General features: G+C 37.7%; 1 protein-coding gene across 1 annotated transcript; it reads left to right on the plus strand.

The window, feature by feature from the left end:
- The first annotated feature begins 18076 nt into the window (after positions 1-18076).
- On the plus strand, positions 18077-18978 carry LOC102950299 (vomeronasal type-1 receptor 90-like). Its single transcript, XM_015540096.2, is given in 2 exon segments — positions 18077-18851; positions 18854-18978. Coding segments are annotated over 2 exon segments (900 nt in total).
- Positions 18979-24774: the final 5796 nt, after the last annotated feature.

Consider the following 24774-nt stretch of genomic DNA (forward strand, 5'->3'; position numbering starts at 1 on the left):
TTCAAATTACCAGTTATATTTGGGGGTTTGAAAATAATAGGAGGTATTGGCATCCTAGTTCTTTAAAATTATACTTCACTGACCTTGAAAACAGTATTTTTGGTGACATTACCCTGATAATTTTGTTTATCAGAGTATTATTAGATAGACTAATTGCCTTTGTAAAGGATTAGTGCGATAAGATTATATCCTTGATGTGATACAGTTGTATCTTAAAATAAAGTCATAACTATATTTTTTAGTAAAAGGCAAAAAATGTATTCAGTCAGAAGAGCAACTACAGTATCATCAGTGTTAAGTGTATTTGCATTGTTGTAAGAGAGATCTCCAGAAATTTTTCATCTTTCAAATCTGAAACTCTGTACCTACTAAACTCCCTTTCCCCTCCTTCTCCTAGCCCTTGGTATCCACCATTCTACTTTATATTTCTATGAATTTGACTACTTTCTGTACCTATTATAAGTAGAATCATACAGTGTTTGTTTTTCTGTGGCTGGCTTATTGAACTTAGCATAATGTAAGAATTTACAGCGTAAAGAAAGGCTTTTATGTTATGTAATCTTATAAACTATGAGGCAGAGTATATGACTATGCTAAATTGATTAATAATGTGAGGGTAGGTCCATAAATTGTACACTAACAGTTTAATTCTGATTAAGATTGGATGGACCAAAAATTAATTACTATTACTGACTTTTGGGTCTATTTCACAAAGTAGAGATACCTAACCATAGTTAATACTGAAGACCAATGAATGGATGAGAGACCTACATTCTAAATTTATCTGGAAGAAGTAGGTAATGGAGTGTTATGAAAGGAAATGAATCATTTTTAAATCAAAGTAATTTAAAATAGTGTGTACACACACACACACACACACACACACACACACACACACAGCTGTATGATGAGAGATTATTTGCTTCTGGGAATTCTGACATTTTGCAAATATTCTTGATTCAGATTGTTCTGATTTTTTATTTATGCATCAGTCATAGAGTTTTTGGACCCACTAAAGTTATAGAAAAGTTCCTTCTATATAGAACCCTATGGGATTAATTTGAATTTATTAATCCCCTCAAGCAGACTCCACACTCAGCATAGAGCCCAATGTGGGGCTTGATCCCAGGACCCTAGGATCATGACCTGAACTGAAATCAAGAGTTGGACAGATGCTCAACCAACTGAGCCACCTAGGCACCCCTAATAGATATTCTTATAATGGAAGCCAGACTTAATCTTTGAAGTAGTTACATAACTTGGAGAAATGGAGATGGGAAATATAATCTGTATCTAAGATAAATGGAGTTAGTGTTTTTTACAAACCCTGTCTTGAGGAAATTCAACAACTGAGAACTTTTAAAAAATACCTGCTTAGCATCTTCCTTTTGAAAAGCTCCTCTTTCCTTTTATGTTTCAAAAGAAAGGTATGGAGGAGGAGGAGAATAGCACGTTGGAGAATTATTATTTTTTCTTGGCCAATTAGAAGGGGAAATATGTGATTTCTCAGATAAAGAGGATATTATTTTTTCAGAAATCTAGGTGTATCCAGTCACTTGTAAGCTAAGTAAAAACTGTCAGTGATTTCATATATATACAGAGTAGCAGGATTGGACCAGCCTTTTCTCTTTTCCTGTGTAATTATTAGTCTCTACTGTTATTTAAATTTGCCATATATTCCCAGTGAATAGTTTTAGATAATCAATTTTATGAATATTGATAATGCATTGAATTAGTAGTTCAGAATAGATAATTTGAGAATTTTAAGATGAAACTGTTTGTGAGAGTGGTATTAAACAGAAATTAATGGGGACTACTTAAAAAAACATTAAAGTGGCAGCTTAATGTCTTCAAAGAAATAAAAGACAAGATTGATAATCTCAGGGGCAAATTAGAATCTCTCAAAAAGAACCAAATGGAAATATAAATGAAAACTACAACAATTGATTTTGATAATTCATTGGATGAATTTCAAGGATTTTAGATACTGAGAAATAAAGAATTAGGTAACTGGAACGTAGGTCAGAAGAAAATACACAAAATGAAACATCAAGACACAAAGGAATAGGAAATATATAAAAGAGCATAAAAGACAAAGATTCAATAAAAATTTCTTACATACATTTAATTGGAGTCCCAGGAGGAGAGAAGATACATAATGGTTCAAAAATAGCATTTGAAGTGATATTGGCTGAGAATTATAATAAACTGATGAAAGACATTAATCCATGTACTCAGGAGCACTATAAAACCCAATAAGGATAAATATAAAGAAACACACCCCCCACAATGAGGTGAATCATAGCAGACTCTATAAAGACCCAAACGAGTGGGGAATTATTGAAAATATTCAGAGAAAAGAGATATATGACCTTCAAAAGCAGCAATAATAATACAACTAACTTGTCAATCAAAAAAGTAAGCCAGAATATAAGGAAATGATATCTTTAAAGTGCAGAAGAAATTAATGGTTAATCCAGGATCCTATATTAAGTGAAAATATCCTTCAAAAATGTAGATAAAATAAGAACATTTTCAGAAAAGCAAATACCAAGAGAATATGATACCAACAGACCCAGAAGGAAGGTTGAAAATGTAGTAAGAAATTAAGAGTAATGGGAAAGATAAATATGTGGAAAAATCTAAGTGAATATTAGATGTATAAAACCAAAATAATGTATTCTGAGTGTTAAAACATAAGTGGCATTAAAATGTAAAATAGAGCTTAAGTTGACAGTAGAATAAATATTCTATGGTTTTCTCATTGTCCAAAGAGTGGAAAATGCATCAATTTATGTTAAACTTAGTATGTTAAGGAAACATGTTAAAATCTATAGGCTAACTACTAAAGCAGTGTAAAAGAATGAGCAATTACCAAACTAACAGAGGAGTAAAGTAACAGACGAACACAATTTCATTCTATTCAAAGAAAAGCAAGAAAAAAGAAAAAAAAAAAAAAAGGAATTCAGACATAGTGAGACAATGGAAAAAAAAATAGTGTAATGGTATATTTATACCCCAGTATATCAACAACTGCTTTAAATTCCAAGGGCCAAACTTTCCAATTAGAGTAAAACATTCTCAGACTGGAACAAAGAACAGAACCCAGCTCTCCATTCCTTACAAGAGATAAACTTAAAATATAAAGGTATAGAAAGGTTGAAAGTTAAAGGAAGAAAAAACACACCATGGAAATACTCATGCCTCTTTTTGCACATGCACGCTCAAAAGCTAGTATAACTATAATAATAACAGACAAAGTAGAATTTAAGGGGAAAAAGTGTTAGTAGGCAATATAAAAAGATACTGCATAATGATAAAAGTCCAGTTATCAAGGAAGATAAAAAAAAATTCTAAATCTGTGTTCACCTAATAGTGTATGTTCAAAATACATAAAGCCAAAATTGACAGAATAACACAGAGAACTAGATAAATCTGCAATAATGATGGGAGAGTTTGTTTTAATTTTTTTCTTAAGACTTTGTTTTTAGAGCAGTTTCAGGTTCACAGCAAAATTGAGAGGAAGGTAAAGAGATTTACCATATATTCCCTGTTCCCACGCATGCGTGACTTCCTCCATTAACACCATCCTCCATCAGAATAATATACTTGTTAAAATTGATGAACTACATTGACACATCATAATCACCTAAAGTCTATAGTTGACATTGTTAACTCTTGGTGTTGTACATTGTGTGGTTTTGGAAAAATGTATAATAACATGTATCCATTGTTATGGTATTATAGGGAGTAGTTTCATGGCCCCCAAATCCTTTGTGCTCTACCCCTAACCCCTGGAACACACTGATCTTTTTACTGTCTCCATAGTTTTCCCTTTTCCAGAATATCATACAATTTGGATCATACAATATATAGCCTTTCACATTGGCTTCTTTCATTTAGTAATATACATTTAAGTTTCCTCTGTGTCTTTTCATGGCTTGCTAGCTCACTTCATTTTAGCGCTAAATAATATTCTGTCATCTGTATGGACCACAGTTTATATCTATCCATTCACCTAATGAAGAACATTTTGGTTGTTTCCAAGTTTTAACAGTTATGAATAAAGCTGTGTGCAGGTTTTTGTGTGGACATAATTTTCGTTCCCTTTGGGTAAATACCAAGGAATGTGATTGCTGGATTGTGTGGTAAGAGTATGTATAGTTTTTAAAGAGATTGCTAAACTGTCTTCCATAGCAGCTATATCATTTTGTATTCCCACCAGCAGTAATGAGACTTCCTTTTCCTCCACATCCTCATTTGTACTTGGTGTTGTCAGTATTCTGGATTTTGGCCATTCTAATAGGTGTATGATGGTATCTCATTGTTTTGATTTGAATTCCCCTGATGACAGATGATGTGGAGTATCTTTTCATATGCTTATTTGCTATCTGTATAGCTTCTTTAGTGAGGAATCTCCTAAGATATTTGGCCTTTATTTTCATTTCATTATTTTCATATTGTTGAGTCTTAAGAGTTCTTTGTAAATTTTGATAACAGTCTTTTATCAGATGTGTCTTTTACAAGTATTTTTTTTCCTAGTCTGTGGCTTCTCAATCTCTTGACATCATCTTTTTTAGAGCAGAAGTTTTAAATTTTTATCAAGTCTTGGTTATCAGGGATTCCTCATGGATCATGTCTTTGGTGTTGTATTTAAAAGGCATCACCAAATTCGAGGTCATCTACATTCTTCCCTGCATTATCTTGTAGGAGTTTTGTGGTTTTGCACTTTACATTTAGGTCTGTGATTCATTTTGAGTTAATTTTTGTGAAGAGTGAATGAACCATTTCTAGACTTTTTTTTTTGCATGTGTATCTCCAGGTGTTCTAGCAACATTTACTGAAGAGACCATCGTTGTTCTATTGTATTGCCTTTGATGTTTGGTCAAAGATCAGTTGACTATATTTATGGTGATCTGTTTCATTGATCTCTATTCTGTGCCATCTATTTGTTTATTCTTTTGCCAGTTATCATAATGTTTTGATTACTGCAGCTTTATCGTAAGTCTTGAAGTTGGGCAGTGTTTGTCCTCCAAGTTTGTTCTTTTTCAATATTGTGTTGGCTATTCTGAGTCTTTTGCCTATCCATGTAAACTTTAGAATCATTTTGTCAATATTCATAAAATAACTTGCTTGGATTTTGATTAGCATTGCATTGAATTTATTAGTCCTTTTGGGAGGAACTGACATCTTGACAATATTGATTCTTCTTATTCATGGAGCATGGACTATCTCGCCATTTATTTAGTTCTTCTTTAATTTTATTCATCAGAATTTTATACTTTTCCTCATGGATATCTTGTGCATATTTTGTTAGCTTTATAAGTGTTTCTTTGTTTGGGTTCAAATGTTAATAGTGTTGTGTTTTTAATGTCAAATTCCACTGGTCCGTTGTTGGTATAGAGGAAAGAAATTGAGTTTTGTAAATTAACCTTGTATCCTACAACCTTGCTATTATAGTTTATTAGTTCCAGAAGTTTTTTTTATTCTTTCAAATTTTCTATATAGATGATCATGTTATCTGAAAACAATGACAGTTTTATGTTCTCTTCCCAATCTATATACCTTTTCTTTTCTCTTCTTTTCTTTTCTTGACTTATTAGCAAGGGCTTCTAATACAGTGTTGAAAAGGAGTGGTGAGAGCAGACATTGTTGCCTTGTACCTGATCTTAGAAAGCTTGTGATTTTTACCGTTAAGTATGATTTCAGCTATAGGTTTTTTGTAGATGAACTTTATCAAGTTGAGAAAGTTCCTGTCTATTCCTAGTTTTTTTAAATCATGATTCACTGTTGGATTTTGTCAAACGCTTTTTCTGTGACTATTGATATCATATGATTTTTCTTTTTTAGTAGGTTGATGTGATGGATTGCATTAATTGATGTTCAAAAAATAATTTCTTCAAATAAAACAAATAGGTATGTTAGTATATCTAAGTTTGGCTTAAAGTAGAAAAATACAGTTTCCCCTTTACATTATTTCTAAGGAGAAATCCCAAATATACTGAAATATATCCTAAAACTACTGAGAGACTTAAGCTACTTTAACCTGGGCATATCCCTCTTACACCCCTGTTAAAAAGCTGATAGGTATTACACAGTTAGGATAATTGTAGCACTTTATCAAATTGGCAGATGCTCAGTAATCATTTTTGTCCCCATTAGGCAATAATAGGTACAAAATAAAAGGATACCTGTTGGTGTCCTTACAGCTGTGTCTGAATTGGAAGGCACTAGCACTCATCATTCCAGACAGTGGGTGAACCAAAGGAGCACAGACATTTTTCATGAGGAGAGCTGCATATAAACATTTGGCCCATCCTGGAGACTCCTACTGCCCAGACAAGTGATTCCGTTGAGGCAGTTCTTCTCCTGCTGTATTTGTAAGCTCCAGATTATTTATAAAGCTGTGGTACAAAAAACTAAAATTAAAATCAAAGACCCTCCGGTACTCTGCAGTTGTGAGACAAAGCATTAGAGGGAAGTGTTTTCAAACTTAGGAATGCATTATTTCAGCTTTAGTACATGTAGACGCACAATATGCTAAGTGGCTTTTTCAGGCAAATAGTTAATTATCCAGTGACCCAGTTATGAACAATCCATTCATGAGGAAATAGTAAGACTCCTTACCTTATTATGAGGGGTGGTTTGTTTTTCAACTTTATACCGATTTATATACCCACATACTGGAGGCAATAAAAAAGGAATTAGTCCATTTAACTTTTATTAGATTTTACTGCATAGAATATAGCGATAAGGAAATAATGTTTAAAAATATGCTGTGTCCTAGATATTAAAATAAACTCGTTGTTCAAAAATATCACCCTGGGAGAAGGGACTTATTACATGGATGTTACCATTGCTCAAACATTTTTGAAAACCATTCCTGGAACTTCCTTGAAGCTAGTTTATGTGTCATGCAAGAAACTAATGAAAGAATGTACTGATATCTCTTATCAAACTGAAGCACAATTTTCTAATATTTAGAAGCAAAAACAAAGTCATTGGAAATAATCTTGTATTTTAAGCATAATAAGCCTAAGTTGAAAGCAGTACAATCATATTAGAAGTCTCTGTTTTGAACTGGTTACTGGATGGGTCTATGTAAATTAGTGAAATATTTAAATTGTTGCCATTAAAAAATGACAGTCGAGAATATTGATGTATTCTGGACACAGGACAAAAACAGTAATCTAATATATGTCTTAATTTATTAAAGAATCAGCTTTTGTCTTGGTTAATACATAATTGCCTTGTGTGTTAGTGAATACTCAGAGGCTTTTGGAATTAATTAATTTTAAAAAGTTGAGAATTCACTTAAATTGATACTATAAATTTGCTTCGTAAGACTCTGTTTTTATAATCAGTACCAAGTGATACTTCAGCTTAGCACCTGCCCAAATGATTAAAAATATGGAATGCAGCCTAGATGATACAAATTGTTCTAGTTATATATTCTTGTCCTAGTTTAAACATTATCCCATGTATTTATTTCTTACCATGTATCCACTATGTGTGTTTATGTGTGTGCGCATATATATATATATGTATATATATTTATATATATATAAAACATGTGGATACATGGATACGTATGGATATATATGTAACCATGTGCAACTATATATAATATATAGTTTTATATAAAAGTTATATGTAAGTGATATACATGGAGCCATATAAATATATCACTGTTTGTGTATGTATATATACAAAACTGTATCAGACCATGTATGTAAATAGAGCTATATATATAGTTATATGGTTATATATATCATATATATAGTTATAGTAATATACACATATATTTCTTGGCACGTGCCAAAGTGCGAAATGGTGGTCTTTAGTCCAGATTTGTCTTTGTTTGTTCTGCAGAATATTGGCTTACATAGTGTTTTAAGTTTGAATTATTTAAAAATCTCGTGCATTGTTGGTGGGAATGCAAACTGGTATAGCCACTGTGGAAAATGGTATGGAGGTTCCTTGAAAAGGAAATAAAAATAGTTCTAAAAATAGTTCTAAAAATAGTTCTAAAAATAGAACTACCTTATGATCCAGCAATTGCACTGGGTATTTACCCAAAGAATACATGAACACTAATTCAGAGGGATACATGCACCCTTATGTTTATATCAGCATTATTTTTTTTAATTAAAAAACATTTTTTAATATGAAATTTATTGTCAAATTGGTTTCCATACAACACCCAGTGCTCATCCCAACAGGTGCCCTCCTCAATGCCCATCACCCACTTTCCCCTCCCTCCCACCCCCTATCAACCCTCAGTTTATTCTCAGTTTTTAAGAGTCTCTTATGGTTTGCCACCTTCCCTCTCTAACTTTTTTTCCCCCTTCTCCTCCCCCATGGTCTTCTGTTAAGTTTCTCAGGATCCACATAAGAGTAAACACATGTGGTATCTGTCTTTCTCTGCCTGACTTATTTCACTTAGCATAACACTTTCAAGTTCCATCCATGTTGGTACAAAAGACCATATTTCATTCTTTCTCATTGCCAAGTAGTATTCCATCGTATATATAAACCACAACTTCTTTATCCAGTCATCAGTTGATGGACATTTAGGCTCTTTCCATAATTTGGCCATTGTTGAAAGTGCTGCTCTAAACATTGAGGTACAAGTGCCCCTATGCATCAGCACTCCTGTATCCCTTGGGTAAATTGCCAGCAGTGCTGGGTCATATTTTTAATTTTTTGAGGAACCTCCACACTGTTTTCCAGAGCGGCTGCACCAGTTTGCATTCCCACCAACAGTGCAAGAGGGTTCCCGTTTCTCCACCTCCTCTCCAGCATCTATAGTCTCCTGACTTGTTCATTTTAGCCACTCTGATTGGCGTGAGGTGGTATCTGAGTGTGGTTTTGATTTGTATTTCCCTGATGAGGAGTGACTTTGAGCATCTATTCATGTGCCTGTTGGCCATCTGGATGTGTTCTTTAGAGAAGTGTCTATTCATGTCTTCTGCCCATTTCTTCACTGGGTTATTTGTTTTTTGGGTGTGGAGTTTGGTGAGTTCTTTATAGATTTTGGATACTAGCCCTTTGTCTGATATGTCATTTGCAAATATCTTTTCTCATCCCGTCGGTTGCCTTTTAGTTTTGTTGATTGTTTCCTTTGCAGTGCAGAAGGTTTTTATCTTCATGAGGTCCCAATAGTTCATTTTTGCTTTTAATTCCCTTGCCTTTGGAGATGTGTCAAGTAAGAAATTGCTGCGGCTGAGGTCAGAGAGGTTTTTTTCCTGCTTTCTCCTCTAAGGTTTTGATGGTTTCCTGTCTCACATTCAGGTCTTTCATCCATTTTGAGTTTATTTTTGTGAATGGTGTAAGAAAGTGGTCTAGTTTCATTCTTGTATAGCAGCATTATTTACAATAGCCAAGATATGGAAGTATCCCAAGTGTCCATCGATGGAATATTGTTCAGCCATAAACAAGAATGAAATCTTGCCATTTGCAATGACGAATTTGCTAGAGAGTATAATGCTAAGTGAAATAAGTCAGAAAAAGACAAATACCATATGATTTCATGCATATGTGGAGCTTAAGAAACAAAACAAGCAAAAGGAAGAAATAAGAGAGAGACAAATCAAGGAATAGACTCTTAATTATAGAGAACAAACTGATGGTGGGTGGGGGATGGGTGAAACAGTTGCTGGGAATTAAGGAGTATCCTTGTGATGAGTACAGGAAGATGTATGGAAGTGCTGAATGACTATCCTGTCCACCTGAAACTAATATAACATTGTATTTTAATTAACTGGAATTAAAACAACAACTTAAAAAATAAAAATAAAAACCAGATTTCAAAATCTAGTTCTCTTGCTTCTCTTCATCACTCGGAAGGTCGGGCATTCCTATCCTCATCCAGAAACAAGTTGGGTCAAATGCCCCCTGTGCTCTGTCATTCAACACAGTCCCCATCCCTTCCTATACCTTCCTGACACACAGGCCTAGGGTCAGTTGTCATTTATCATCTAACACCGGGCCTGAAATCCTTGAATAAGTTCTACTAAGGATTTTTATTTTACCCTTAAGGTCAATGGGCACGGTTTTAAGCAGGTTTTAAGTAAGGTGGCGTGAGGTCATGGAAATGTGGCTCATTTGGGGGAGATTATTCAGTTCCTGTAAGGATAAGTGTTTGTTTGCACATGGTTGCTTCTCGCAAGCTAGATATAATGGTTGTTTGCTGTCTGGCAGGTTTGTGATTTTTCCCCCTCACTTTTTGACCAGAAAGGAGTCACATGGTCTCTGATGCTCTTAACCAGCTTGTTCTGTGTATTTGTCTACTGAGTGTGATTTTCTTAGCTCCTGGGGCTATACCGCATTGTGGGAAACTGTGATGTTGGACCCCTATGGCTATAACCACCAGAGCTTAGTTCAGGAAGCCCCTTGGATTGCCAGTGAGGATGAAGCGAATGATGATACTGTTCAAATGCCTTCCTCACTGTTCTCCTGCATGGCCAAGCATCCCAGCTTTTTAGACCCAGCCATTACACATTAAGGTGACAGAAACAAAATTAATATGACAGAATGACAGTGTTGCTTTTGCTAGAACTAAATGATGCAAATGCCTTTAATTAGATTCAATTCCATATGCCTAGAGAGTAAACTCTTCTTCTAAAAAGATAGAATACTAATGTCTTGCACTGATGAAGAGCCTTTCATCTGGCAGTTTTCCCACGTGGTTTATAAACCAATATGACACCGTAAAAGCAAAGCGGAGAGAACTTCAACCACAAATGGAATGTAACGACTGTTTAATGGTGTATAACAAAACAGTCGGGCAGGAACTAGAAAAAGCTATTTAAAACATCATTAATATGTGTCCCGAGTAGAAATTGTTATTTTATAAGTGAAGTTAAATTTTAAGCAGAGTAAGTTTTTGGAGAGTGAGAGCTAGCTGTTTTAAGTTCTGAAGCGAGAACAAGAAGTAGTCTCCCCATATGTAAGATATAGTTACACTTGACCTACAAAGGTGATTTGAGCGGGGGAGGGGAAGAAGAAGGAGAGAAGGAAGAACTAAGATCTTTCGTACCTCCACATGCCCGCCCTCACAGTGATATTCCAGATATGTTATTACTGGCACCGTAGAGAAAAGTGAGGCTCATAGAAAGTGAGGAATTGACCCAAGATAACCTTTACTGAGTGAAACGCGAATTGAAATTAGATCCGTTTGATTTCAAGCTCCTGTTTTCCCCTACTTGCCAGACTACTTTCCACTGAAGCTGTTGACACCTCTTATGCTCTGAAATAGAAGTTCTGTTTTCTATGTAGCAGATCTTTTGTCTCCCTCCTCAGAAATTTAGATTACATGTTCTAGAAGCATATGGAGGAGCTGGTCTTGTGACAGCTCCATATGCTTCCTTAGGCAACACTGGCTCATGCCCCCTAAATAGTGTACATACGGTCTCTGGCTTCTGGTTGCTGCAGGGTAAGTTCCTTGACTTTCCAAGGGCACTTTCCCCAAGTTGCTCGAGTGTCTGGGAACGTGGCTCATTGCCTGGGAGTGGGACTGAGAGTTCCAAAGTTGTTCTTGTCATTCTTGAAGAGACTCTAGGGTCCTAATGCAAAAATGTTTCCTACCTCCATATCCCAGAGCTACAGAGGTTCTTGACTACTGTCTACTGTGTCTCTACCTTGGGCAATATTAAGTTAGCTAGTAACTTCTTGCCTCCTCAGACTTTTCCAGAGTGTCTATTCTTTAGTGATTTCCTTTTACTCTTACAAGGCAAACGTATTCTTCTTTCCTTGCAGTCTCCTCTTCTTCTGATTTTGATAGCTGTATTATCTATCTATAGTATATCTATGTATAATCTGCATTGCTAGAGCATACAATAATTACCTGCTCTCCTTATCCTCATTAAAAGAAGAAAAAAGGTAGAAAACTGATATTTTTGCATGTCAAATTGCATGCTCCCCTTTTCTGCTGCTCATGTTTAAGTAAGAGAAGTTTACCTGTACTTTTACGAGGAAGTTCGTGTGGGTTCGACCAGGGTAGCTTTCCAAGCTGCAGAGCTCTTGGGCTCCCTCTTCTCGTGTTACTTTGACATATTAAAAAACATGGTCTTTCAGGGCACCTGGGTGGCTCAGTTGGTTACGGTTCATGGGTTCGAGCCCTGTGTCGGGCTTTGTGCTGACAGCTCAGAGCCTGGAGCCTGCTTCAAATTCTGTGTCACCCCCCCCCCCCTCACTCTCTGCCCCTTCCCTGCTCACGTTCTGTCTCCATCTCTCTCAAATATGGATAATAAAACATTTAAAAAAATTTAAAAAATAAAATAAAAAAACATGGTCTCTAAGTGCAGCCATCTGTCCATTTATTTCTGAAAATTGCCTCTATTGGCTTCCCGTCCCATCATCCCCCAGATCTGGACTATCCCTTTTCCTCCCTCAAAGTTCTTGCCCTGGGATGTCCTCATTGCAGAGCTCTTTCTCAGAAGCTTGTGGGATCAGGCTGCCCAGCAAGTGAGCCCTCCCTGTGGTGCTCTCGGACTCACCTCACATGTGCAAATGTGTGTCTGAGAAGCCCCCTCCTGTTTCTGTCGTTTTTTTCTCAAATTATTCCACTGAGCCTTCCCTTCTCAGGAGGGACTCCTCCTCTTTGTGGTGATGATTTGTTGGCAATTTCTGGGTTCTCTAGCTCTTAAGACCACGAGAAATCCCTTGGTCTTTTCTCCTTTTGTGCAGAGCTGCTATTCCCACATTACTCTTGCATCCAATTTGTATTCTGGGTTCATGTAGATTCATTTCAATTAATTTTTTTCTAAGCTACCTCCTTGATTTTTCTGTTTCCAAGAAGAACATAGGGAGATTGGAAGTCTATGCTGTCTCCCCCGACATCGTGCCAAAGGGCAGCAACCTCTTAACTCGTCTTCCTGCTTCTGCTCAGCCTCCTCACCTTAGTCTATTTGCAACCTAGAATGAGCCTGTAAGTTAGACCATATTTGCTGAAGACTCTTTTAGAGGCTTCCCGTCTTATTCAGGGAATAGCCAAGGTCCTCATCAGGATCACCAAAGCCCTCTGGTCTGACCTGGCTCCTCCTTTCCTTTCTCATCTCATCTCCTTCTATTCTCCCTCTTATTCTCTCTGCCTCTTCATTCTTTCACCAGAACTCTGACCTGCTTCAGACCTGGGGACTTTGCATTTGTTGTTCTCTCCGTCCTGAATGAACTTCCCTGAGATACCCGCTTGGTCCACTTGCTTACTACCTTCTGGTCTTTTCTCAAATGTCGCCTTTCCTGAGACCTTCTGTGCCCATCTTATCTAGTATGGTACACTCCATGACATTTGCTAACCCCTTCACCCCTTCTCTTCTCACTTTTTCTCTGAACACTCACTAGCCTACTAAACATTTTATGATTTTTGTTTATTTTCTGTCTGCCAAGGATTAATGTCTTTATTTCCAGCCCTTAGAACAGTACCTGGTGCAGAGTAGGTTCACGTTAAATATTAGTTGAATGCACTAGTAGGGGTAGGAAAAGAGGCAAATTGTGCTAGGAAAGTTCAGGTTGAAGAGTGGTTATATCTGGCTAGGCATAGGAGGCAGGGATAAGGCAAGAACTGACTTTGAACTAGTTCTCAAGGAATGAGTGAGATTTAAACAGGTTTATCTGCTGCTGTGATTTCACAGAGGTCTGCATTTATTTTAGACAGATGTGTGACATGTTAAAGAGGTAGAAATGACGGGTGGTGAGGCAGATGAAGTTGTTAAAGTGATGCCAGGTTTGAGTGTGAGTGATTTGGAAGGTGATGGCTCTACATGTGTTGAAGGCAGATGTTAAGTTTGGATGGGGCTTTGTACCTTTCAGCGTTCTTGATTGCAAGAAACATAAACCAGGCCTGGCTATGATAAGAAAAAAGGAAATTTTCTGGAGGAATTGGGGCTTACCGAGTTGATAGGAGGTGTCTTAGCGCTGTATGAAAAATACCACAAACTGGTGGCTTAGAAGCAACATTTATTTCTTACACTTCTGGAGGCTGGAAAGTCCAAAATCATGCGTGGCATTTGGCAGACTTGGTGTCTAGTGAGAGCCACCCTCTTTGCTGATGACCATCTTCTCCCTGTAATTTTACATGGCAGAAGGTCCAGGCTAGCTCTCTGGCGTCTCTTTTATAAGGGTGCTAATCCCAATCCAATCAACTCCACATACCATCACCTTGGGATTTAGGATTTCAATACCTGAATTTTGAGGGGATACAAACATTCAGACCCTATCAGGAGGTTTGCAGAATCAAGAGCTGGCCAATAGGAGCTAGTGCCGAGGTCACGTAGCAGGAGCAACCTACTGTAACACCCCTGAACTGAATATTGCCCCTAGGTATTTCCCAATACATTCGTCCATTTTCCTGCTAGTGGAAATCTGTTTCCAGATTTTTTTTTATTACAAAGTACTGTATGGGTATATATATGTTATGGGTATATATGTGGGTTATATATGTATGAGGGGAATACACACACACACACACACACATACATATATATACATACACACACATACATGTTTTCTGGCACAAGCTTCTCCATGGAGCAAAATTTCCAGACTATCAGATATGTTCATACTCAACTCTATGAGATGATACTAAATTGTTTCCAAAACGATTATTCCAATTTGCACCCCAACAAAATTGTATAAATGTCCATTTGCTCTATATCCTCACCCACACTTCATATTTTTTACAAATTTTATTTAAAAATTTGCAGTATCATAAAGTTTACTCTTGTAAATTACTGTTGTGCTATGACTTTTGACAAATGTGTACAGCCACGTGTCCACCGCCATAATCAGGATGCAGAACAGTTCCGTCGCCCCAATACATTCCCTCCGCTCCCTCTTTTTAGCCACTCCCTTCTCCATTTCTGGGCTCTGGCATTTGTTGATCTGTTCTCCATCCCTATCATTTTGCCTTTTCCAGAAATGTCATGTAAATGGAATAATACAATATGAAGTTTCATGGGTCTGGTTTCTTTTCCTCAGCACAGTACATTTGAGAGTCATCTATGCCGTTGGATATATCAGTACTTCATTTTTGTTGTTGTTGTTGGGTATCATTCCATCTAAACAAAGTGTTTAAATAATTCCATTGTTTGTATGGAATGATACCCAACAGTTGGTTTGCCCATTTCCCAGTTGAGGATCATTTGGGTTGCTTCCGTGTTGGTAATTATGAATAAAGCTGGCGTTAACAATTGGGTACAGATTTTTGTGTGGACATGCTTCCATTTCTGAGGTAAATACCTAAAAGTGGGATTTCTTGGGTATATGCTCACTATATTTAACTTTATTAGAAACTCTAGGACTGTTTTGCAGAGTAGATTTGTGCTACACGTACGGTAACGAGAGTTCCAGTGGCTCTGCATCCTTGTCCGCACTTAGTGTTGCCATTTTTAAAAGTCATTCTAATAGATGCATGGTGGTACCTCACTGTGTGGCTTGTTGGCATTTCCCTGAAGACAAGTAATGTTGAGCATCTTTTCATGTGCTTATTTGCCGTTCATATTTCTTCTCGCGCCAAGAGTTCTTAGACATGAGGCATAAAAGAAAATAATGTAGTAAACTGGACTTTAGAAAAATTAGTCATGTTTAGGTAGACATGAATGCTGTCTAATAGAGTGAAGAAATGTAGATTCTATTATCTGCATCAATTAAACATTTTGGTGGCATCACATATCACCACAAGGAATGTATTCTCCTTTTCCTGGAGGATAGCAAAACATTAGAGCCTGAGGAATGAGAAAAAAAGGTAGGTAGAATTGAGGGATGTAACAGATTGAAGGACAGGAAAGTGTGACTTGAGAATGCAGTCTCAGAGCTGGAAATCAGTGAGCTGGAGCCGAGTTTCAAGTGATTCCAATGCCTGTGAAGTGGCCCTGGCTGGGGGTAGAGATGACGATGCTTAAGGCTTAGAAGATCCAGGGCTCCAAGGCCAGAGGGGAAAAAGGTGAATCAGTAGAAGGATGAAGGAACCAAAGACATAGGCAGAGGATGAAATGTGCAGATTATGAAGCACTTGTTGGAACCATTGAGGAAGGGAGTATCTGCCACATGCAGACATGAACCCCAGATAATCTAGTCTATGTACCCTGCTTAACCCATTCTTGTCTTCTCCAGGTGTTCTCCTTTCGTTTATAAATAGATTTTCATGGAATCAGTAACATATGAAGCATCGTTCCTAAGAATCATTAATACTTTTCTCATTTTGGGAAGTATTCTATAGGGTGGAAATTTAAATCTCTCCTAAAACTGACTGTAGGGAACATAAAAAAAATCGGCTTTTGACATCCAGATAGAACATAGTCACTGTGTTGTAGTCAGACACCTGCCATATCACAAAAGCTTTCCTCCCATTCTTACTGCCTTCGGCTGCCTGGTTTCCTCTTTTTTTAAGTTTATTTATTTATTTTGAAAGATAGAGAAGGGGGGGGAGAGAGAGAGAGAGAGAGAGAGAGAGAGCAGAGGAGGGGCAGACAAAGAGGGAGAGAGAGAGAATCCCAGGCAGCTTCTGTGCTGTTAGTGCAGAGCCCAAAGCTGGGCTTGATCCCACAAACTGAGATCTTGACCGCCAAAATCAAGAGTCGGGTGCCCAACCTACCGAGCCACTCTGGTGCCTCAGGTTTCATATTTTTTTACAAGCCAGATGTCTGTGCATAAAATACTATTTATCACAATAATGTGATAAACTGTGATCCTCAGACATATAAACACCTAAATGAATCAGCCTGAAGATGCATTTAAAGATGTGTATTTTGTAAAATGTTTTTGATAGTTTCTTTTTTTTTCATTTTCTGCTTTATCATCCTGAAGTAATATGTCAGAATGCATCCACAAGCTGATTCTGCATTGTATTCATGTGTTATTTTATGAAGTGAAGTTTATGTTGTATGATTGTCTTTGGTAATCATTATTTTTACTGGGGGGAGATGTCATCTCTCACGTGTCTGTCTGTGGTTTGTCTAGATCTCTGCCAGTTGGTGTGAAGGGGTACAATACATTGCCCTTGGGGGATTACAGCCTAGCTGAAGAGAAAGAAGAAATGCTCATAGCAGCCAAATTTAGTACCATAGGGTTTAGACATTAATTATACACTGTCATATCGTTTCTAATCATTTTGTGGGTGTTGGAGGCAGTTTATGAGCTGAAGAATCACTGAAGTGTTTGTGGAAGTTTGGTTGTGGAACTGTGATTTTTTAAATAACTTGGGGAAAGGAAGAAGAACATCGTAGGATGGAAAAACTGAAAAAGAAATACAGGGATGCGTACGCGCGCGTCTGTGTGGGTGTGTGTAGGGAACAAGTGAGGAAATAATGACCAAAGGGTTGGAAGAGGAGTTGAGAATCTGGATATCGTAAAGAGTTGAGATACAAGTTCAGTGGGAAAGAAGGTGAAGAGAGAGAAGGCTGGATTCAAAGGCAGGATTTTATTGTTCAGGATTTCAGGAAGCAGTGATTGGTGTTGAAGAGGTCCCAGTTCAAGGTTATGTTTCCTTCATGGCTAACTTGCAGATTGACTCCCTTTAGAATGTCTTTCAGATTAAACTTAGCATTTTCTCTTTTTCTGAATGGTGTTGATGTTTGAGTGTACATCGACTTAGCATCCAGTGATTTTATATATGTTTATTTTATCTTCCCAAATAGATTTAAGTTATATCTTGTTTTCTTTTTTTTTAGTTTTCTTTTTTTTTACTTTACATCCACATTAGTTAGCATATAGTGCAACATTAGTTAGCACATTAGTTAGCATATAGTGCGTCACATGTGCATTAGTTAGCATCTAGTGCAACAATGATTTCAGGAGTAGATTCCTTAATGCCTCTTACCCATTTAGCCCATCCCCCTCCCACAACCCCACCAGTAACCCTCTGTTTGTTCTCCATATTTAAGAGAGACTGTATTTCTAATACTCTATACAACATAGGTTTACTTACTAATTGGGTGAACTAATATGGATAAGATGAAAACTGTGATGTGGCGAGGAGTATGACAACAAAGTAAATGATATTGTTGATGTGAGACCTGTTTCTTCCAGCTAAAAATGTTTTTTCTTTGTGACCATGAAGATCACATCTTCCGTTTACATGACCATTAAAATACGACAATATCTACAAGCAGTCATAGGAATCTCAGCCGACAGCTTCCTCCTTCTCTTCCACATCTTCACACACCTTCTGGATCGCAGGCCTAAGCCCACCAACCTGATCATCTGTCACTTGGCATTTGTCCACACGATGAAACTCTTCACTGTGCTGTTGTCTACAGACCTGTTGGAAACACTAAACTTTCTGAACGATTTCAAATATAAGGCTTTATTTTGCATGAACGGAGTGACACGATGTCTGTCCATGAACATCACCTGCCTCCTGAGCATCCTCCAGGCCTTCATCACCAGCACCAGCACCTCCTGGTTGGTCAGGTTTAAACATAAATGCACAAAATGCGCCTTCCGTCCTTTTATTGTCTTATGGGTTCTTAGTTTGTCTCTCAATAGTAAGTGCCTCTTGTATACTGCTGCTTCTTCTAACACGACCCAGATCCATCTACTGCATGTCAGTAAATACTGCTCGGTTTCCCCCATACACTCCATCATCAGGGGACGGCTTCTCATTTTGACATTACCCAGGGATGTTTTCTTTATAGGCGCCATGCTGCTCTCTAGTGCATATATGGTGATTCTCTTGTCCAGGCATCAGAGGCAGTGCCAGCAGCTGCACAGCTCCAGCCTCTCCTCGAGGGTCTCCCCAGAGAGAAGGGCCACCCAGACTATCCTGTTGTTGGTGAGTTTCTTTGTAGTCGTGTACTGGGTGGACATCATTATCTCCTCCTCTGCAACTGTGTTATGGAGATATGACCCAGTAACCTGGATTTCCAGAAGCTTGTATCCAATGTGTATGCCACTGTCAGTGCATTGGTGTTAATTTGTTTGGATAAAAGGATAAAAAATGTGTTTCAAAAATGTGGAAAAATTACGATCAGTTTATAACTACTTATTCGTGAAATATTTATACCCCAAAATGATTATTTTTGCTTTAATTTTATGACAGATAAAATTTTGATAGCCAGATAAAGAATTCCCAGGTGTTTTTATAGCTGAACTCTTGTTCATTTTATGCTATTGGGGAAAGAATTAACAAGAAAACAATTGGGAAAAAATAATGTCTAGTTTCATTTCCCATACTGTGACACTTTCTCTTCCTCCTCCTTCCACATTTAGAGAAGATTGTGAAATAGTTGTCTTATCCTGATAATTCAGCATAATCTGACCTTAAAATCAGATAATTATTAAACATCCTTCTATCTACAACCTTAATTTTCATTGTCATATAACCTAATGTATTCATATCAGGGATAGGGAGATTTGGTTCTAGATACCTTAGGAATAGGAATAACTATTTTCTTACAAATCCTATTAACCCAATTGATTCAAGTTGAACCTGGCTCACTCCCCTTTCTTTTCTTTTCTTTTTTTTAGATTTGTTTTTAGATTTTTAAAATCTAATTTCTTGTCAGATTGGTTTCCATACAACACCCAGTGCTCATCCCAACAAGTGCCCTCCTCCCTGCCCATCACCCACTTTCCCCTCTCCCCCACCCCCCATCTACCCTTAGTTTGTTCTCAATCCCTAAGAGTCTCTTATGGATTATATCTTCTAGATTAAATATAAAAGACTCTTGTTGAAATTTGAATCAGAAAACTTGCTTAGAGGTCACCTACTCCAAAACCCTCTGTAGTGGCCATTGACCTCTACCCAGAATGCTGTGCCTCCCACAGCTTCTATGTTCTTTTGCTTCTAAAGGCCTCTACCTGTGACTTTCTTCTGAAGGATGGCCAGGACTTGCACTACTGGAGCCGCTTTGCCCAGACACACAGAGCAGGAAGTGCCTGGGACTTTAGTGTTACGGTCCCACTCCTAGTCCCACCCTGCAACAGGGCATCTTGGCCAATGACTGACAGGTGTTGAGTATGACTCAAGTAGGGCAGTGTTGGAGCTTTTATATGTGTGACTGGAGCTCCCCTGGTCAGGGTTAGGCTGGGAGTTTACCTGAGATCACACCCTTGTTTGGATTTTTCCCTTTCTGACACCCCCAACCTTCGTCTTTCTTGGGAGCATTTGTACATGAATCTGCATCTTAAGGTTCTTTGGGAACGCTGACCTAAGGCATTCTTGTTTTACTATGGGGAAAATGAGGCCTAATGTGGTTAATGTGCCTAGAGTCATGCACAGCCTAATTTTGGACCCAAATCTCTTGAGTCCATGTGTATGCTCTTTTAACTTCTTAGTAGTTCGAGGCATGCAATAGACATATAATAATTTTCTTTGAATTTACAAATAAGTGATGAGTGCTTTGTGTGCAAGGCATTTTACTGGCTATGAAAGGAGGCATGAATTTGAGATGTAATTCTTGCCTTCCAGAAGCTTAAAAAAGAAGGGCAGTTAGATTGCTATTGGAATCCAGAAGAACAAGGGATGGGGGTATCATGCATGATTCAAGCAGGCAAAGAGAGGGAGACAGATTCAAAAATGGTGTGTGACATCTGGATTGGGGCTGAGAGGGTTAGGTTTATTTTTATTTATTTATTTATTTATTTATTTATTTATTTATTTATTTTCAATATATGAAGTTTATTGTCAAATTGGTTTCCATGCAACACCCAGTGCTCATCCCAACAGGTGCCCTCCTCAATACCCATCACCCACCCTCCCCTCCCACCCACCCCCCAACAACCCTCAGTTTGTTCTCAGTTTTTAAGAGTCTCTTATGCTTTGGCTCTCTCCCACTCTAACCTTTTTTTTTTCCTTCCCCTCCCCCATGGGTTTCTGTTAAGTTTCTCAGGATCCACATAAGAGTGAAAACATATGATATCTGTCTTTCTCTGTATGGCTTATTTCGCTTAGCATCACAGTCTCCAGTTCCATCCACGTTGCTACAAAGGGCCATATTTCGTTCTTTCTCATTGCCATGTAGTACTCCATTGTGTATATAAACCACAATTTCTTTATCCATTCGTCAGTTGATGGACATGTAGGCTCTTTCCATAATTTGGCTATTGTTGAGAGTGCCGCTATAAACATTGGGGTACAGGTGCCCCTATGCATCAGTACTCCTGTATCCCTTGGGTAAATTCCTAGCAGTGCTATTGCTGGGTCATAGGGTAGGTCTATTTTTAATTTTCTGAGGAACCTCCACACTGTTTTCCAGAGTGGCTGCACCAATTTGCATTCCCATCAACAGTGCAAGAGGGTTCCCGTTTCTCCACCTCCTCTCCAGCATCTATAGTCTCCTGATGTGTTCATTTTGGCCACTCTGACTGGCGTGAGGTGATATCTGAGTGTGGTTTTGATTTGTATTTCCCTGATGAGGAGCGACGTTGAGCATCTTTTCATGTGCCTGTTGGCCATCCAGATGTCTTCTTTAGAGAAGTGTCTATTCGTGTTTTCTGCCCATTTCTTCACTGGGTTATTTGTTTTTCGGGTGTGGAGTTTGGTGAGCTCTTTATAGATTTTGGATACTAGCCCTTTGTCCGATATGTCATTTGCAAATATCTTTTCCCATTCCGTTGGTTGCCTTTTAGTTTTGTTGGTTGTTACCTTTGCTGTGCAGAAGCTTTTTATCTTCATAAGGTCCCAGTAGTTTATTTTTGCTTTTAATTCCCTTGCCTTTGGGGATGTGTCAAGTAAGACATTGCTACGGCTGAGGTCGGAGAGGTCTTTTCCTGCTTTCTCCTCTAGGGTTTTGATGGTTTCCTGTCTCACATTCAGGTCCTTGATCCATTTTGAGTTTATTTTTGTGAATGGTGTGAGAAAGTGGTCTAGTTTCAACCTTCTGCATGTTGCTGTCCAGTTCTCCCAGCACCATTTGTTAAAGAGACTGTCTTTTTTCCATTGGATGTTCTTTCCTGCTTTGTCAAAGATGAGTTGACCATACGTTTGTGGGTCTAGTTCTGGGGTTTCTATTCTATTCCATTGGTCTATGTGTCTGTTTTTGTGCCAATACCATGCTGTCTTGATGATTAGAGCTTTGTAGTAGAGGCTAAAGTCTGGGATTGTGATGCCTCCTGCTTTGGTCTTCTTCTTCAAAATTATTTTGGCTATTTGGGGCCTTTTGTGGTTCCATATGAAGGTTAGGTTTAAACAAAAGTTTATTTCGAAGTTGTTGACATTTTCAAACTTGATATAGTTTACTTCTTTTTGTGTCCTACTTTTTTCACCCATCATTGGGAACATTTCCATATTATCATAAAATGGCCTTCAAAATCACATTTTAATGAGTTTCACTAACTTGTATAAGTATATTCAATATATTTACTGAAACTTCTGTTACTGAATATTTAGATTTCCCTAAGTTTCTGATTATGGAATGATACTGCAGCGAAGATCTTTGCACATAAACATTTGCTTACATTTCTGAGAGTATTTGCCAAGGATAAATTACTGGAAATATAATTATTGGGGTAACTTTCTTGTGCATTTCTGAGACATATTGCTCAATTGCTTTCCAGAAAAGATTTACTGTGCCAGCATATCGCTTCTCAGTGGCACATGGCTTGTTGCTTCTCCTGAAGTTCTCTAGTCGTTCATTGATTTATTTGTTAATGTACAAAGTATTTGTTGAGCACCCACTAGGCAGGAGACCACAGACAGTACCAGGTGGCACATCATTGTCATGTAGAATTTCTTAGTTTTCGTTTACCATTTTTTCCCTCTTCCATTCACAGTATTCAAATATTGCTTTGTCTCTGCCTTGCTAGACCCATGGCCCCATGGGTTTCCTTTTTGAATTATTTTCTTAGTTCTAACCAGGAGTTGTTTTATTTCATTCTTTGTTGTTCTTTTACTTTTGTTCTTTGCTAGCATTCCATTATTGATCAGGGTCACAGTATCTTCTCATATCTCCCTTCATGCTTTCTGTTCCCAGTGGCTTTTTTCCCTGTTGTTTTATTTGATTTCTATCTTTCATTGCAAACACTTTCCTTAACTGCCTGGCATGCTTTATCTAGTCACATTTAAGAATGGGGCATAAATAATCACTGTAAAAATAATTAGAGGCTTAAACTTATGCCATGCCTTGTTTGTGTTTACATTTAATTCTCACAACAATCCCATAATATAAATTCTGTGATTATTCCCATTTTATAGATGAGGCATGAGAGGTTAATAACTTACCAGAGGCCTCTCAGCCAATAGCCAGCACAGTTAGGTTTCTGGCCTAGAGAATGGAGATCCATAGTCAGTGTCCATAACCACCACACCATAATACCTGCTTACCACTGTTACGCACGAGGGCTCCACGTCAGGCAGGTACTTCATCTTTTGTCTTGGTTTTATGAGACAGCCCCTCATACAGATCCTGCCTGCCAACCAGGGTTCTGGGATCTGAATGGGAAAGAAGGCTAAGAATCTCTATGTTTAGTACGTGAAATTTCCCTTATTCAAATTCCGCTGCTTTCATTTTTTTTTTTAATGTTTATTTATTTTTGACAGAGAGACACAGACAGAACATGAGCGGGGGGAGGGGCAGAGGCAGAGGGAGACACAGAATCCAGAGCAGGCTCCAGGCCCTGAGCTGTCAGCACAGAGCCTGACACAGGGTTCGAACTCGTGGACAGTGAGACCATGACCTGAGCCGAAGTCGGACGCTCAACCGACTGAGCCACCCAGGTGCCCCATAGTCCGCTGCTTTCATAAGAGCTCTTGCCTTCAACTGGCCTGCTGCCACCCATTCCAGAAGCCTGCTGGTTTACCCTCACAAGAGAACAGGTCTCTGAATTTCTGAAGAGGTGGGGAAGGGTCCGTGGCCTGACTGTGCAAAGTAAGGAGGACATCTGGGAATGTAACCTTCTACTTTGTTTTTTATTGAAGTATAATTAACATACAGTGTGATATTAGTTTCAGGTGTATAATACAATGATGCAACAACTGTATATATTACCAAGTGTCCACCAATGGATGAATGGATAAAGATGTGGGGTGGGTATATATTAATATATATATATCTTTATTTATTCCTTATCACAACATCCCAATTGAAAAACAGGTGTAATATTGCTGTCCAGTGTCTGTATTCATTCATCAGGTTTCACTAGGTGCCTCCTGTATGTGTGATGCTGTGCAGGTGCCAGGGATATGATAGTGAAGAAAGCAGACAGGGACTCTGCCTGCAAATATAAATATAAATATATATATATATTAATATATTATGTATATAATTATATATATAATATTATATATATTATTATATACATAATATATTATATATTATAATATATTATATATTTATATTTATATATATTTATATATATAAATATAAATATAAATATATATATATATATATATACACACATATATATATTACTCAGCCATAAAAAAGAATGAGATCTTGGAGCACCTGGGTGGCTCAGTTGGTTGAGCACCCAACTTTGGCTCGGGTCATGATCTAGCGGTTTGTGAGTTCGAGCCCCATTTCAGGCTTGCTCATGTCCACACGGAGCCTGGAGCCTGCTTCAGATCTTCTGTCCCTCTCTTTCTGCCCCTCCCCTGCTTATGTTCTTTCAAAAATAAAAATAAAAAACATTAAAAAAAATGACATCTTGAAATTTACAGCAACATGGATGGATCTAGATGGTATGATGCTAAGTGAAATAAATCAGACTAAGAAAGACAAATACCATGTGATTTTCATTCATAGGTGGAATTTAAGAAACAATTACTTATTAAAAAAAATAGCTTTGAGATACAGTTCACCCATTGATGCTATTAAGTACTTTTTAGTATGTTCA

This window comes from Panthera tigris, chromosome X, assembly GCF_018350195.1.
Source record: "Panthera tigris isolate Pti1 chromosome X, P.tigris_Pti1_mat1.1, whole genome shotgun sequence".
Classification (NCBI taxonomy): domain Eukaryota; kingdom Metazoa; phylum Chordata; class Mammalia; order Carnivora; family Felidae; genus Panthera; species Panthera tigris.